Below are 13,833 nucleotides of genomic sequence, written 5' to 3' on the forward strand. Positions count from 1 at the left end.
CATAGACAGGATCTTAACTGACATGCTCAAATCTTTAGCTTGAGTATGGAGAATAGGTAAGGGCCCATCTACACTATTAGTTGTAACTACATTATAACCAAGTCAGGGAACAGCTGTATTTTAATGCTGTAACCAGTCCCCTGATACAGTTATATCTGTAGCACAGACTTGCTTATAGATGACTTGGTGTGAGGGGTCATCTATAACAGTTTGGCTAGCACAGTACTCGGGGGGGGGGGGGGAGAAATAATATAACTATGCTGCCCAGACCCACTGAGCTAGAACCCAGCTAGCATGGGAACTTGTCATGTTTTCAGCTGCTTTGTGGGCAGACCTTAACTGAAAGGATCTGAGCACCAAGATATATTGGAATTCATGTCCAAACGACCTAGATTTCCTTACACAGTACTAAAGAGTTAGCCAATAAATGTTACACTACACTTCCATTTCACTGATAATGAAGTTCACAGCATGGGACACTAGGTTAAACTTTTACTAGATTTCCAAGGCCAGGGTGCATTAGTTGATATTTCCTATTTACAGACAACAATGGGATTCTGCTATAATTAAAAAATGGTTACCTGTGGTCAATAACTGTTACATTGGAAGAAGGGATCCCCAAAACAGCACAACTCTGTACAAGTTCTTTCTTACGAATCTCCCCTTGATTGTAGTAATTTCCTGAAAATAACAAATGCAGTAACACTATTTACTTTACTTCAATTTAGCATGGAACAAACATCTCCATCCTCAAATCCTCAAAGCATCAAGCATATGTAGTACCACATGTAAGATCTGAAAGTACTTAGTACTAGGGTTCCTCACCTGAGGAACGGGGACATTATGGGGAGCAAGTCCTATAGCTTATACTCAGGAAATACTCCCTTTGGCCCAGTGTAAAGTTTTAGGACCCAATACACCCACACTCCTGCCTTGACTTCAAACAGAGTTGCACATTCATCTCTTAGAGTAGAGTTTGACTCTTTATAATTAATGAGTTCTCTTGGCTGGAACACAGGAATTTGCCATACCAAACCAGATCAATGGTCCATCTAGTCCAGTATCCTGTCTCTGACAGTGGCCAGTATCAGATCCTTCAACAGAAGATGCAAGAAAGCCCATAATGGATAGTTATGGAATAACCTACAGTTAGGGTATTTTTTTCCTCTCTCCTCCCTCAATCTATTAATGTCTGGCTTATATCCTGAAGCATGAGGGTTTATAGCTCTCTTACATTTTTATCCTTTTTAGTGTTACAGTGAACGATCTTATTATCCATATAAATAAATGTCTAATCCCTTTCTTACTACTACTAAACTCCTGGCCTCAATGATATTTCGTTGCAATGAGTTCCATGGGTTAGTTATGCTTTGAGTAAAAAAGTATGTTATCCTTGTAAACTAATAAAATTCTAGCAAGTACATAAACTGATGTCTGTGTTCTCACATGTTACCTGTATGGAAATCACTGATATCTCATGATGTTAAAACTATTTGTCAAGGCCTTTTTACAAATATAGGGGAAATCACATTTCCAATGAGAGAGGACCAAAAGCTCTTGCTATTTGACAATAGCTAGATGGCCTCCGTTAAATGAGATGGTACGCTGCAGTCCAGTTCTTGGCAGAGAAGTATCTACAACACAACTGGTGATAATTGGTCTCCTTAGGAGAGACCAGAAACTGAACTCCTCCCTCACTACTAGAGGTGGTAGATCAGACTCTGTGTTGGCATAAATCAGTGTAGTTGCACTGACTTCAACAGAACTACACTAATTTACACCAGCTCAAGATTAGGTCCTCAGACTTCAGAACAGCAGTGTGTCAGTACTGTGTAAGAAACATGCCTATCTAATACTTATGATTTAACTGACAATTAAAGGGCTTAAGTTTCCAGTATGGTCATGAGCACCTTGCATGAGCACTAATATTCACATAAAACTGGAATACTGCAATAATGAAGCACTGTCAAAATTAATGAGACATGTATGAGATTTCCTATCATTATAAACTCTGTGTCGAGAAACTAATTCCTCAGAAGTCTGCACTGTTTCTAAAACAAATGTACTAAGTAATGTTCATGCAGGAGCTAATAGAGCAGAATTGAAAAGCATTTACAGAACCAAGAAAGGAATGTTAAAATATGTTAAAACCGCATTTAGAAAACAGCATTCTGTAAAACTTGTAATAGACACAATGGGACCAAGGCTAGCATGGAACTAGGATTCATTAACTTAAGACACAGGCTGCTTCTTGATTTAATTATTTTCTTCTCATTCTGTCTTCATGTTACCTGGTCTGTCTGTTAGCAAAAACAATGAGGAGTCCTTGTGGCACCTTAGAGACCAACAAATTTATTTGGGCATAAGCTTTTGTGGGCTAGAACCCACTTCACCAGATGCATAGAGTGGAAAATACAGGAAAAGATGGGGGTTGCCTTACCAAGTGTGAGGTCAGTCTAATGAGATAAATCTATTAACAGCAGGATATCAAGGGAGGAAAAATAACTTTTGAAGTGGTAATGAGAGTGGCCGATTACAGACAGTTGACAAGAAGGTGTGAGTAACAGTAGGGAGAAATTAGTATTGGGGAAATTAGGTTTAGGTTTTGTAATGACCCAACCACTCCCATTCTTTATTCAGGCCTAATCTGATGGGGTATCCAGTTTGCAAATTAATTCCAGTTCTGCAGCTTCATGTTGAAGTCTGTTTTTTAACTTTTTGTTGAAAAATTGCCAGTTAGTATGAATCATGAAAAATCCAGGTTAGAGCTCAGCTGGCCTCAGAAGGGGTGCTGCCCTGTGCAACATGGCAATTGCCACCAGGTATAACTTCTGAGCAATAAAATTAAAAAGTACTGCAGAGTTTTAATGTGTGATTCCAGTTTGTAGTCAGCTGAATTACATTCTGAATTACACTGAACTTTTTATTATTGTGGGGGTGAGTCATCAGAAACTAGCATCCATCTGGTGAAGTGCTGCAGTCTGAGCTGTCAAAATCAACTTTATATGATGCTCAGAGTGAAACATTAACCTCAGAAGATACAACTGTTCTTATCACAATAAATTTTAGACTCTTACTGCAGCCCAGAAATGTGTGTCTTCAAGAGGCTCTGATACTGATCATCCATGGAAGGGATGACTTACTGAGCTAAACATCAGGTTGGAATTCTACAGCTTTCCTAGACACAGCGGTTCAGATCCAAGCAAGATCAACTCAAACCTACGTCCTTCCTAGGTAGATTTAAATACTTCTGTACAGTTTACTATGTGAGAGTCTTTAAGAGACTCTGCTTCTAATTCTTGGATCTTAATGATCCCAGGATACTATTGGAAGGAGCGAGGATTTTCCTCAGCAAAAATTTACTCTGCTATTATGCAATGTGCTGTATGCTAGTGCATTGCTGACCTCCACTGCAGAGGTAGCTATGCTTCAGTGACAATATATGTATACGGGGCCGATTTCTGTCCTTGGATTACACGCACACAACTTCCACTGAAGTTGTGGGGTGAGATTCATATATATCTGAGAACAAAATGTGATCCACATTTGTGAAATACTTTAGGATGACAGGCACTACATAAATGCAAAATAGCATTATTGGGCAGCCATTGGTACTGAAAAGCATTGAGTGGCTAATACTCCTGAACCTCATCCATGGAACTCTCTCAGTAAGGTGGCAGCTACTAACGAGAATATTGGAGTGTTAGTGCCACCAGTTATTCACCCTGGACTGTATGACCAACAACAATTTGCTCACAGTGCTCTAATTCTAATGCAGTCTAGTGGCATTTTTGGTTGTGATCTGACAATTGAAAGTGTGGTGGTTTCTAAGTAGCCATTTTGCCTCTGTTTTAAAATTTCACAGAAGAAAATAATGGGAACCTTAATACAGTGTCTGATCAGCCCTATCTATTGCACAAACAAATGAAGGACCAACCGTCTGAATCACAGGATCCTACAGAGGGCCCCTTCTCCCATCAAAAAATGACTCAGATGTGCATTTGACACTACATAGTTTCTAATAACGAAATTCATGACAAAAAGATTCTTGATCCTTAACTCACATTATAAGCTCCTTGGGGCAGGAACCCTATCTTTTATGTCTGTGCAGTGCCATGCACACTATAATGTTTTATAAACAATCATATGTTTGTGCTTCTACACAACTAAATGTCTTTCTTTTCATTTCTTTGCATTATTATCTAAGTCATTGTAAAGTGTTTTGGGAGGTACAACTGGCATGGAACTCACTACCCCAGATATTGTTTTATTATACTTTTTACCAGTGGTTCCTAACCACTGATATCTATCACAGTACTAGTACTTCAGGATTCGGGGAATGGTCCTCTGGATGTACCACACATCTTAATTATTAGCCTCTCTACTGGTCTCCATGAGTTACCATGGCCCACTTTGCATTAAATGATACATGTTCTAGCCTTCTATCAAGTGGGTATTGCATCAAACTATAGTCCCACAAGAGTAGTCTGAAGGGTCAGTTAGAGTGCAGATGTTTCTTGAGCACTATGAACTGAATAGCATGGTGACATTTTAATGCATCACCATCATATTGTCAGGCACAATGATGCAATATTGTGTTCTGTCACAGTGTACTGATATTTTGTAAGCAATGGAGAGGGATAGCTCAGTGGTTTGAGCATTGGCCTGCTAAAGCCAGGGTTGTGAGCTCAATCCTTGAGGAGGCGATCTGGGGCAAAAAATTGGTCCTGCTAGTGAAGGCAGGGGGCTGGACTCAATGACCTTTTGAGGTCCCTTCCAGTTCTAGGAGATTAGTATATCTCCAATTATTACCTTTATGATGGGACAATGACTTCACAATAGAATGCACATCTACTACAAGGCCACACAACTTTGTGAAATTGTAACATACAGTGTGATGCTGTGGTGTACTGAAGTAATAATGTGGTAAACTAGGGTTGCCTCCAGGATTGTCCTGGAGTCTCCAGGAACTGAAGATTAATCTTTAATTAAAGATTATATAATGTGATGAAAACTCCAGGAATACGGCCAAGCAAAATTGGCAACCTTGGATATGACACAACTCAGTTACATTATATCATCATGAAGCAGGGTGATATCATGAGGATGTTGGCTACACTGGATGATGTCACCATGGGATGCAACACAGGGTAATGACATCATGGCACGATGGTGTCACTGGGTGCAGAGTGTTGGCATTTCCCTCATCTGGTCAATGTTGGCCAGACCCACCCCCCCATTCCTCTTTCTCACCCTCACGCTCCCCTCCTCCCTCACCTGAAGAGCAGCACAGCAGCCAGAGCTGGGCCCGAAACCTGCCCAGGCTGAGGATTGTGGGAGCAAAGAACATTGCTTCGTCATCAGGGTGCGCCGTCACGACCAGGGCTCGTACGTCATCGGCCCGCGCTGGTTCCGCCGCACACAGGGTTCGGTGTCCCCAACCCGCGCCGCGTCGTCGCAGCCAGCGCGAGCCCAGCCACACCAGCGCAAGCAGCGCCACCAGGAACGAACCCAGCGGCGCCAGCGCCATAGCGACCGAAACCAGAAGGGACCAGGTCGTTCCGGGCGGGAACAAGGACAAGCGGCAGAAAGGTTCCGCGCCTCGAAGGGCTTTTCCCTGAGCGAGGCTCTCTTCTTTGAGAGAACCCAGGAGGGAGTGACAGGGATAATACGCAGGGCTCACTCTCTTCCTTCACTGCCCTTCCAGAACTGGCCCACCGCATGTCCCCCTTTGGGGAGGGGAAAATGAGTCCCTTGCGGGAACTCCACCCAGAAAGGATTAATGCACAGAGAAAAGAGTTCCAGCCTCCCCAATATCCCCCTCACTCCACAGGCTCCTACTGGGACATCAGAAAAGGCCACAATGGGACCTACATGAGTGTGGTTGTCACCACACCCTTTAAAATCACCTCTACCAATGAGTGTATTTTGCTTTGTCCACAATAAATTAATTAATTAATGCTTATAATAACTTGGATTGCTATAGTCCCAAGAATGTGTCAGATGACATACCAGCCTCATGGGAAGTACAGTCCTGCTCCAAAGAGTTTACATACCAAGTTCTTCCCTCCTGGTTTGGAGGTTTGCAGTCAGGTCCAAGTGGATGGACCCTTGAATTCTACTGAAATCTGGGATATACTCATGCAGATCCAGCTGCAGGATTATGACCTTATGTTGTAAACTTTTTAATGCAAGGACTGTCTTTATTGTGTCTTGGACAGCACCAAATACATTAAGTTGACGCTTAAATAATAATTAATATAATAAATGTAGGACTTGAGGTCATATAATTTGTTTATCCCATTGCTGCCTTCTAATGTAGATTACAGAAGCCATGTGAGTTGGTTATAATCTTTTAAATCATATAGAACTGAAGGAGCAGTAGGGTAAGAGGAGCATGCTGTCTGAGATTCCAGACACGTTCAGACCTCTGTGATGCACAACTATTATAACTGTGACAACATGAAATAGAAGGCATTTGGGTGCTGATTGGAGATTGAAGTTACCATGAGAGGGAGATGGAGGGAATAGAGAAACAGGAAAAAATATATAAATTAAAATTAGAAAAATAATAAAATATATTAAGAATGTGTTTCCTGGGGATGTGCAAGGTAGAAGAGTCAGCAAGTGTAACACCTGAACCACTTGGACAAAAGGTTGTAGAGCAGGATAAGAACTACAGTTTGGGGAAAATCAACATTACAAAAGCTAAAAACTAAAAATACATGTACATTTGACATACTACCTGCAGCTTATCTTGTTTTTACTGTTTATCTTGTCTATTTAGGACCTGAAGCTGTAGATATTTGTGCACATGCTTAACTTTACACATTATGAGTAAACCTATTGAAATCAATAGAACCACTCACAGTCCAGAAAATTAACTATGTAAGTGTTTGCAGGTTTGGTATTATAGATTGTAAACACTTTAGGACAGAGACTGTCAGATCTCAAACTTGTACTGCACTTTAACACAATGGGGTCCCATTACTGCAATATAAATACATTTTAATACAATAAAAATAAAGTACATCCAGATGCTAGAGTGTCAACCACCAAATAAATATCTGCAGTAATTATATGGACCATCACACCCCCCCAAACATTGAAACAGGGCCCTTCACACCCAATGGGGCCTATGTGAGCATGGAAAAAGAGAATCTTACTCCCTAAAATATTAAAAACTACATCCACTAAAAGTCCCTTTTTTTCCTGTGAAGAATGCCTGAGAATTGGGACCTCTCTGTGGTGTTATCACACTTAAAATTTATTTGCTCAAATAAATGTGTTAGTCTCTAAGGTGCCACAAGTACTCCTGCTCTTTTTGCGGATACTGACTAACACGGTTGCTACTCTGAAACCTGACATTTAAAATTGTCCATTTAAAAAAAAAAGATAATATATTTCCAGTGGGCAACCTGAAAAAGGGATATTTAAAAAGAAAAACTGACATTTTAATTGCCTCACTAAGACATTTAAAAAAAATCCTTCCTCACTAGAGGGAGATGCTTGAGAAAAATAGCACAAAATTCATTACAAAATGTGAGTCTCCCTGAAACTGAGACTTGGCAGGACTATTTCTCTGTTTTTTTACTCTCCCCGCTTGCTCCTCAACCTATAAAGCATGTATGAAACATTCACTGTGTAAAATATATTGCAGACTTGCCAAGTCTCATTCCGTTTCAGAGGCGACTCCCTTAATTTTTAAGGTAGTTCTAAAAATTATCATTCACTTGTGTTGAAGGGTTTTGCTGTGCTCCTCTAATTGGAATAATTAATTTCTCACTCATTCACATTTTCACATCTTAACAGCCTTGCAGATGGATTTTTTAAAAGCATCTTGTGTGCATTGATAATATGTAATGCTCTTTTCTCCCCTTTGCTGTATTCACTCTTATTTTAATCACACTGACATTGTGCATGTATGGGATTTGGATTTGCCTTCTCTGTTTATATGCCCCCAAACTATACAGCATTGACAAACATTTAATCTATCATAAAATATATTGATTTGACCTTATTTGGGGTGTGTATAGAAAGACAGTTTTTCTGGGTATGATCCCATTAGTTTAATACAATAGCCCCAGAAAAATAAAGGATCATCTGTCTATTGCAGGCTCTGCTCCTGCATGCAGGGTCTTGGCAAACAGAACCACTGCAAGCAGGACTATCGCTCACCCGCTAATGTTTAATGCACAGGTCGCATCATCAGGCGTTGGAATTGCTAATTTTGAGACGACAACACTCGGGTCTGCTCATGTTAGTGCAACATATTGTCCTGTAAAAGACTAGAAAGGATTACAATCTCTCCCCTCCCCCCCGCGCAAGTGTCACACTGTTACCCTCTCCTCCACTGCTTAGTGTCCCCACCCACTATCAATGGCTGGCACCTGCCCCACGTCCTTTCTCTCCTTCCCACGGTGAGTTCCCCGTCATGTTCTCCCCTCCCCCCCGCCTTTGCCTAGACCCCACCCTATAGCCATGTCTCTGCTCCCCCATAGTCAGTGCCCCCCCCCACGCCCCTCCGGGAGTCTCCCCTATGGCCATGCCGCGGGCGCCCCACTTCTTCCCCCCCCCGGAGGGGGAGGGAGCCCTTTACCGCTGCACAGACCGACGGGTCCTGGCAGCAGTATAGTGACACCCCTCCTTCCGCTGCCCAGGAACGGATCGGCCCGGTCCGGTGCTACTGGGGCTCCTATGGAGAATAGAAAAAGTCCGAGTGTTTGTGATCCGCCCCTGACAGTGGGCAGAAAATGAGAAACGGGTCTATGTCTGTGCGGGTTTTTTATATAGCTGTTAGGACCCGGCCAAAGGGGGAGGAGCCGCCCAAGCCGGGGGGAGGGGAGACAAGATGGCGGCGACGGAGGAGCTGAGGCTGAGGCGAGAGACGCCGTGAGTCCCGACCCTAGCTAGAGTCGGCCGCCTGCTCCGTTCCAGCGCCGCGCTGCCGGTAAGAGGGGGAGAGTGTCGCCGGGCAACCGGGGGGGAGGGGAGGCGCTACCGCCACCGCCACCGCCGTTTCGGGCATCGGGGCCTAGCGCGGCAGCTGTAAGGAGGCGGGGGCTCCTGGCCGTTCCCTTCCTCCCCGGGGACAGGAGCGGTAATGTTCGGCTGTCCCCGCGGAGCGGTGGGGCGGGGAGAGGCGGGAGAGCGGCGGGGGCGGCCTGGGAGGGGTGGGGGGTGTGCAGAAGAAGGGGGGGCTGGATGGGGATTTCGGAGGGGGGGCTAGAGAGACTCGCCCTTAGGGAGGTGGTGGGGGTGAGCTGTGAATGGCTCGTGGGGCCGTGGGGCGCGAGCCTGAAGCGAGGGTGGGGTAGGTGTTTCGGGATGAGGGGATTAGGCCTGGGGTGTAGCCGCGCTGGCTGCTGCCAGCAGGTTTCTGGAGAAATTCCAGAGCATCGCTCTTCTCCTGGGTGTCGGTCCCTCCTTGGGAGCGGAGGAGGAGGGGTGCCGAAAGCTCCACCATCCGGGAACGTGGAGAGGAGTGTGGGATTGTCCGATGTACTGTAGTTAGTTTCTGAAGAGGTCCTGTTTACACAAGCTGCGGGTTGGAAAGTGCAGTTGCTGCCCTACAGCTGCCTGCCTTAGTCCTACACGGGGGTGGGAGTGGTGTTGCTGCTGATGCCGATGCTGACACTGAATTGTTGATTTAGGAACTGTAAACATCCCCAGTGTCTGTCATCTCTGTGATGTTGTAGGAGACAATGGAAGTGGCTTATTCTAATTGTCCAAACTTGATAGTAGAGAACTCTGTGCCTATTTAGTTGCTACTTTTCAAAACTGGTTATTGCTATTGTGTATAAATATATTGTGTTAATTGTAATTGGTCATCAGTCCAGTTTAACATTACCCACTCTTAATATTAAACAAGCATAAACACACAGGCGCTTCTGAATAAACTATTATTGCTGTCTGAAGTTCTTGTTTTTCATGCTTAGAAAAAGGTGGCCTTTAACAATCCTATTTACTTCCTGATTGCAAAGAACTATGTAACCTAAGTGAAAAAACAATAGTGGAGCCAGGCTGTTGATATTTCTCTTATCACTAGTGAGTTAACTTGGAATGGTAAGCTTTGTGTCAATATCTTTACATTGTATGCGATTTTAGACCTATGGAGTCCATGGGTAATGAGTATTGGACCTATACTGGATTAATGTATTTAATTTTATTTTTTGTTATAGACTTTATTATTTGAGGAGAAGTTGTGCTATATTCTCTTTTTAACATAGTGATAATTTGGTGATGAGGACCTGAATAAAAGATACTACAGTAGTATGTTTGTTTACATAACGATTGTGTCCAGATCTTATTTTTTGTTGGCTGTAGTCTGCATAGTAAAACGCCAGTGTTTTGCCATTTCTTTTTGCCTAAACAACTATGAAGTTTGAAAAAGAAGTGTAGAATATTTGAAGTGGATTTCTAGTATGCGTGTGTTGGAGGAAGGTACAAACTTGTCCTAAAGCTAGGAAAGTTCAGATAAGTGGATTCTTTGTAGCTGTTTTCAATTGGAATAATTTGTGAATGTGCCATTAATTTTTCTTGGCATTGCTCTCTCATATAGGTTCCTTGGCAAGGTTAAATTGTTGATATAAATTAATCTACAAGGTAATATGTTTTTTAATTTGAAAGTGTATTGTATGTTGTTGCTCATCTAAATGTACTACTAATACCTGGGAATTAGCAACATTTGGGAGCTTTCTTGCTGTTGGAGTTATAACTTGCATTTGGAAGTGGACAAAAAAGTGCTGCAATGAAAGTGTTTTCCTTATTTAGTTTCATGTATTCAGTAGGTTAGAATACAATGCAGATAACAATGGCTGACCAGAATGTATTTTGAACATGTAATGAAGGGTTTGCTCATGCTAAAATATCAAAATATGTCATAGTCTTAGCGGGATAGAAATTAATACATTCTAAATGCTCTCAGAACCCATATTGGTTACTTATTTTGTCATCCACACCAGGCTTTCTGAAATTTAACGGAATTCTAATGCAAAATTCCATTCATTCTGATCTTTTTATTTAAAGGGACACTCAACTAGAAATCTGATTTCAAAAAAATGAGGTCATAGTAGCTACACCTGCCGTCAAATCTCTTTCTTCAGTTTCTCTTCACCAGTTGTTGTGGCCTTATAAATATTTTAGAAGACCGAAAGATGTAATTATCTTCCCAGTGAGTGTAGGTGAGAGACTTACAAACAGAGGAAATGGACTCTACCAAACTGTATTCAAATGTACAATAAAAAAATTTCCCTCAATCTTTCAGTTATATTTATCTTAGTTGTTACTTGTAACAGTAGATTACAATCAGCCAGAACTGTGTTTTTATTGACTGTCACATTAACTTTTTCTCTGTGTAACATTTGTCATATCTCTCTTCATTTGGAGCAGGTCTAATTTTCTTTAGAAGCTCTGGGCCATTTTTGTGTTCAGTATATTTAGTCTATCTTTTTCTTTTATTTGTTGTGCTCTCCTTAAATTTGCTTTTTCATTGGGGATTTCCTTAAGTAGCCAAAACATTATTCAGTTTTTCTTTTAATAAATATAGCTAACTTAAAAAAAATTGAATGTTAATGATCATTGAAGTTGGAAGCCAGGTACAGTGCATGCAAGTGCAATGCAGCACAATGCAATTCTAAGTAAGAATACTACCTGTATAGTGGTTTCATAACATGAACAAGTATTTCCTGAATGCTAGTCTGATGCTCTTGTACTCATTTGTGAACTTTAGTCAAATCTGAACCAAAGTCACAAGTGAAAAATGAATACATTAACTTCATGTGCCGCATAGTCCTTCCACTGTAAATGATCCAGATGAAAATTCTGACCTATGCACCATTGCTGTCAGTAAATATTTACTTTGGTCTATTTCTAAATTATGCAAATAGTCCAGAATGTGCTCAATACATTTCCCACTTACAATGAAATTCTCTGTTTCTCTGTCTAGAAACAACGTTGTGTGTGTGATGCTAAAATCCTCACTATGTTGCCTTGATTTTTATCCATTCTTACTGATAAATTGCTACAAGTTTGAAGTCACCTGGACCTCATGGAGCTTCACCATGGAGTATTAATCTAAATGCAGATAATTCCAATTTACTTTGGAGCTAAGGATCTCTCAAGATACTTGTATGTCCTTGAATCACCACATGTCCAAAACACTTAAACAGTGCTCCCCAATTAGTCCTAGACTGCTTTGATATGCAGTGTTTTTGTTTCTTAATGCTTGAGGAGGATGTTGGTCTATGTGGTTTTTTTAAAGTGACTGACTTCACCTCTTTGACTTCAAAGGTTATTGCAAAATAGAGATCTTTATATTTGTATGAAGGTGCATTAGTCAACCTCTGAAAAAATCCTATTGTGCAACTGCTCAAAACAGTAAAAAACGCAGTTCAGACAAGTAAAATTTAATCACTGCCGGCTGGACTTAAAAATCCTGGGTGCTTTGGCTGACCGGATTATCTAAAGCGGAAAATAACTTTCTCACTGTCCTTGTGTGAATACCTCTAAAAGAAAAAAAAAAAATCAGAAGAAATAGAAGACTTGTCCATCATGGTGTGATGCTTTCTTAAAGTCATTCTATTGTTTCCTTCCCCCTAGTTCAAGGGAAGTGAATTTAGTTAATTCTGTCAACAGTCATCTTGAAGTGATACTGTATGTGCTCATCCCTGGGAAAGAGAGAAAAAATAGCCTCCATAGGTGTTTTTTGTTCATTTGTTTTTATTTTGCTCTAGAGAAACTGGTGGTGATGCATTGTGAAAAACTGCTTTAGTAAGTTATCGGCCGAATTCCTGTAGAAACTTTACTGAAGCTGCCATGAAGGGCAACAAATTCGCAAACAATGTATGCGAGCAATCTCATTTCAAGGCAGATGACTAACAAATGCTGAACATGGTTTTAACTTGTATCCAAAGCATTTTATTAAATAAAAACTTACCTATCCCTCTCTTAAAGTGTATACCTACTGATTCATGTTTTATTTGGAGACATTAAAAGGTTAAATTCATTACAACTACAAAACTCTATTCATCCAAAAAAAGGGTGAGTGGGTAATGGTGCAAAACTGCAACCTACAACTAATTAGTATTCTTAGTCATGACAAGATTTAGGATAAATGCTTTCAATAAAAAAAGCACATCCTTGATTCGTATCCTTTGTAGATTTTTTTTATCTTGGATTAATATATTCTTTTAAAATATTGTCTAATTATTAGATGCCTTTTTTCTGATATACTGGGTGTCAATGTAAGAAGAGTAAAACTTGTGGCCTTTATTTTTTTTGTCACACCATCAACATAGTACCTCTACTGGTCACCATGCATAATCTGTGTCAGAGTTTGCAATTTGCTGTGGTTACCCTGGACTCTGTGGTCTGAGCCTTCCAGAAGGATTACATGTGTACCTGTTCATGCTTTCTGTTAAATAGCACATACCTCAAACACAGTACTGAACACAATAAATAGAAATAATCCTTTTCTCTGGAATGCCACTTTTCAATTTGGTATACTATTTGACAAGAAGTTTGGTATTGCTTTTAAATTCTTTGAAAATTCTAACTTTAAAGAATATTGTATCTAGAGTCTAAGCCTGAATTTGTCTTGAGCCCAATTGAACTTGTACTTTCCTCTGCTTCTGTGCACTCTGTGAAACACTGTGTGCTTGATACCCAAGGGCCCATCTCTACATGCCTTTGCATATCTCTTGACAGGACAACCATCTGTACTTATTAGTGGTAAAGATTCTGTGGTTTCTTTACTCTTTTATTGTAGATCTTAATAGTATTTTTTAAATACTTGTTAAGTGTCAATCCCATAGTTTATGGGTGGAGTGCACT

At 41.0% G+C, this 13,833-nt stretch overlaps 2 protein-coding genes across 22 annotated transcripts in view; one reads left to right on the forward strand and one right to left on the reverse strand.

The window, feature by feature from the left end:
- Positions 1-5,766, reverse strand: part of PIGL (phosphatidylinositol glycan anchor biosynthesis class L) — a 77,413-nt gene extending 71,647 nt beyond the window's left edge. The window contains exons 1-2 of one of the 5 annotated variants that reach the window (XR_005590174.1): positions 5,278-5,761; positions 582-681 (exon numbers count right to left, since the gene is read on the reverse strand). Coding sequence is in view for 4 of the 5 variants with exons in the window: in XM_039508251.1 (XP_039364185.1) it covers positions 582-681; positions 5,278-5,530 (353 nt within the window). In the remaining variant the exon portion in view is untranslated. Of the gene's footprint in view, positions 1-581; positions 682-5,277 lie in introns of all 5 variants that reach the window. The other 4 variants (XM_039508251.1, XM_039508253.1, XM_039508252.1 and 1 more) reach the window with 4 other exon arrangements.
- Positions 5,767-8,806: 3,040 nt separating this feature from the next.
- Positions 8,807-13,833, forward strand: part of NCOR1 (nuclear receptor corepressor 1) — a 101,637-nt gene continuing 96,610 nt past the window's right edge. For 16 of the 17 annotated variants that reach the window (XM_039507624.1, XM_039507625.1, XM_039507629.1 and 13 more), the window contains exon 1: positions 8,809-8,950. The gene's annotated coding sequence lies outside the window, so the exon portion shown is untranslated. Of the gene's footprint in view, positions 8,951-13,833 lie in introns of all 17 variants that reach the window. The other variant, XM_039507639.1, reaches the window with a different exon arrangement.

The sequence above is a fragment of the Mauremys reevesii genome, linkage group 20 (assembly GCF_016161935.1).
Source record: "Mauremys reevesii isolate NIE-2019 linkage group 20, ASM1616193v1, whole genome shotgun sequence".
Lineage (NCBI taxonomy): Eukaryota > Metazoa > Chordata > Testudines > Geoemydidae > Mauremys > Mauremys reevesii.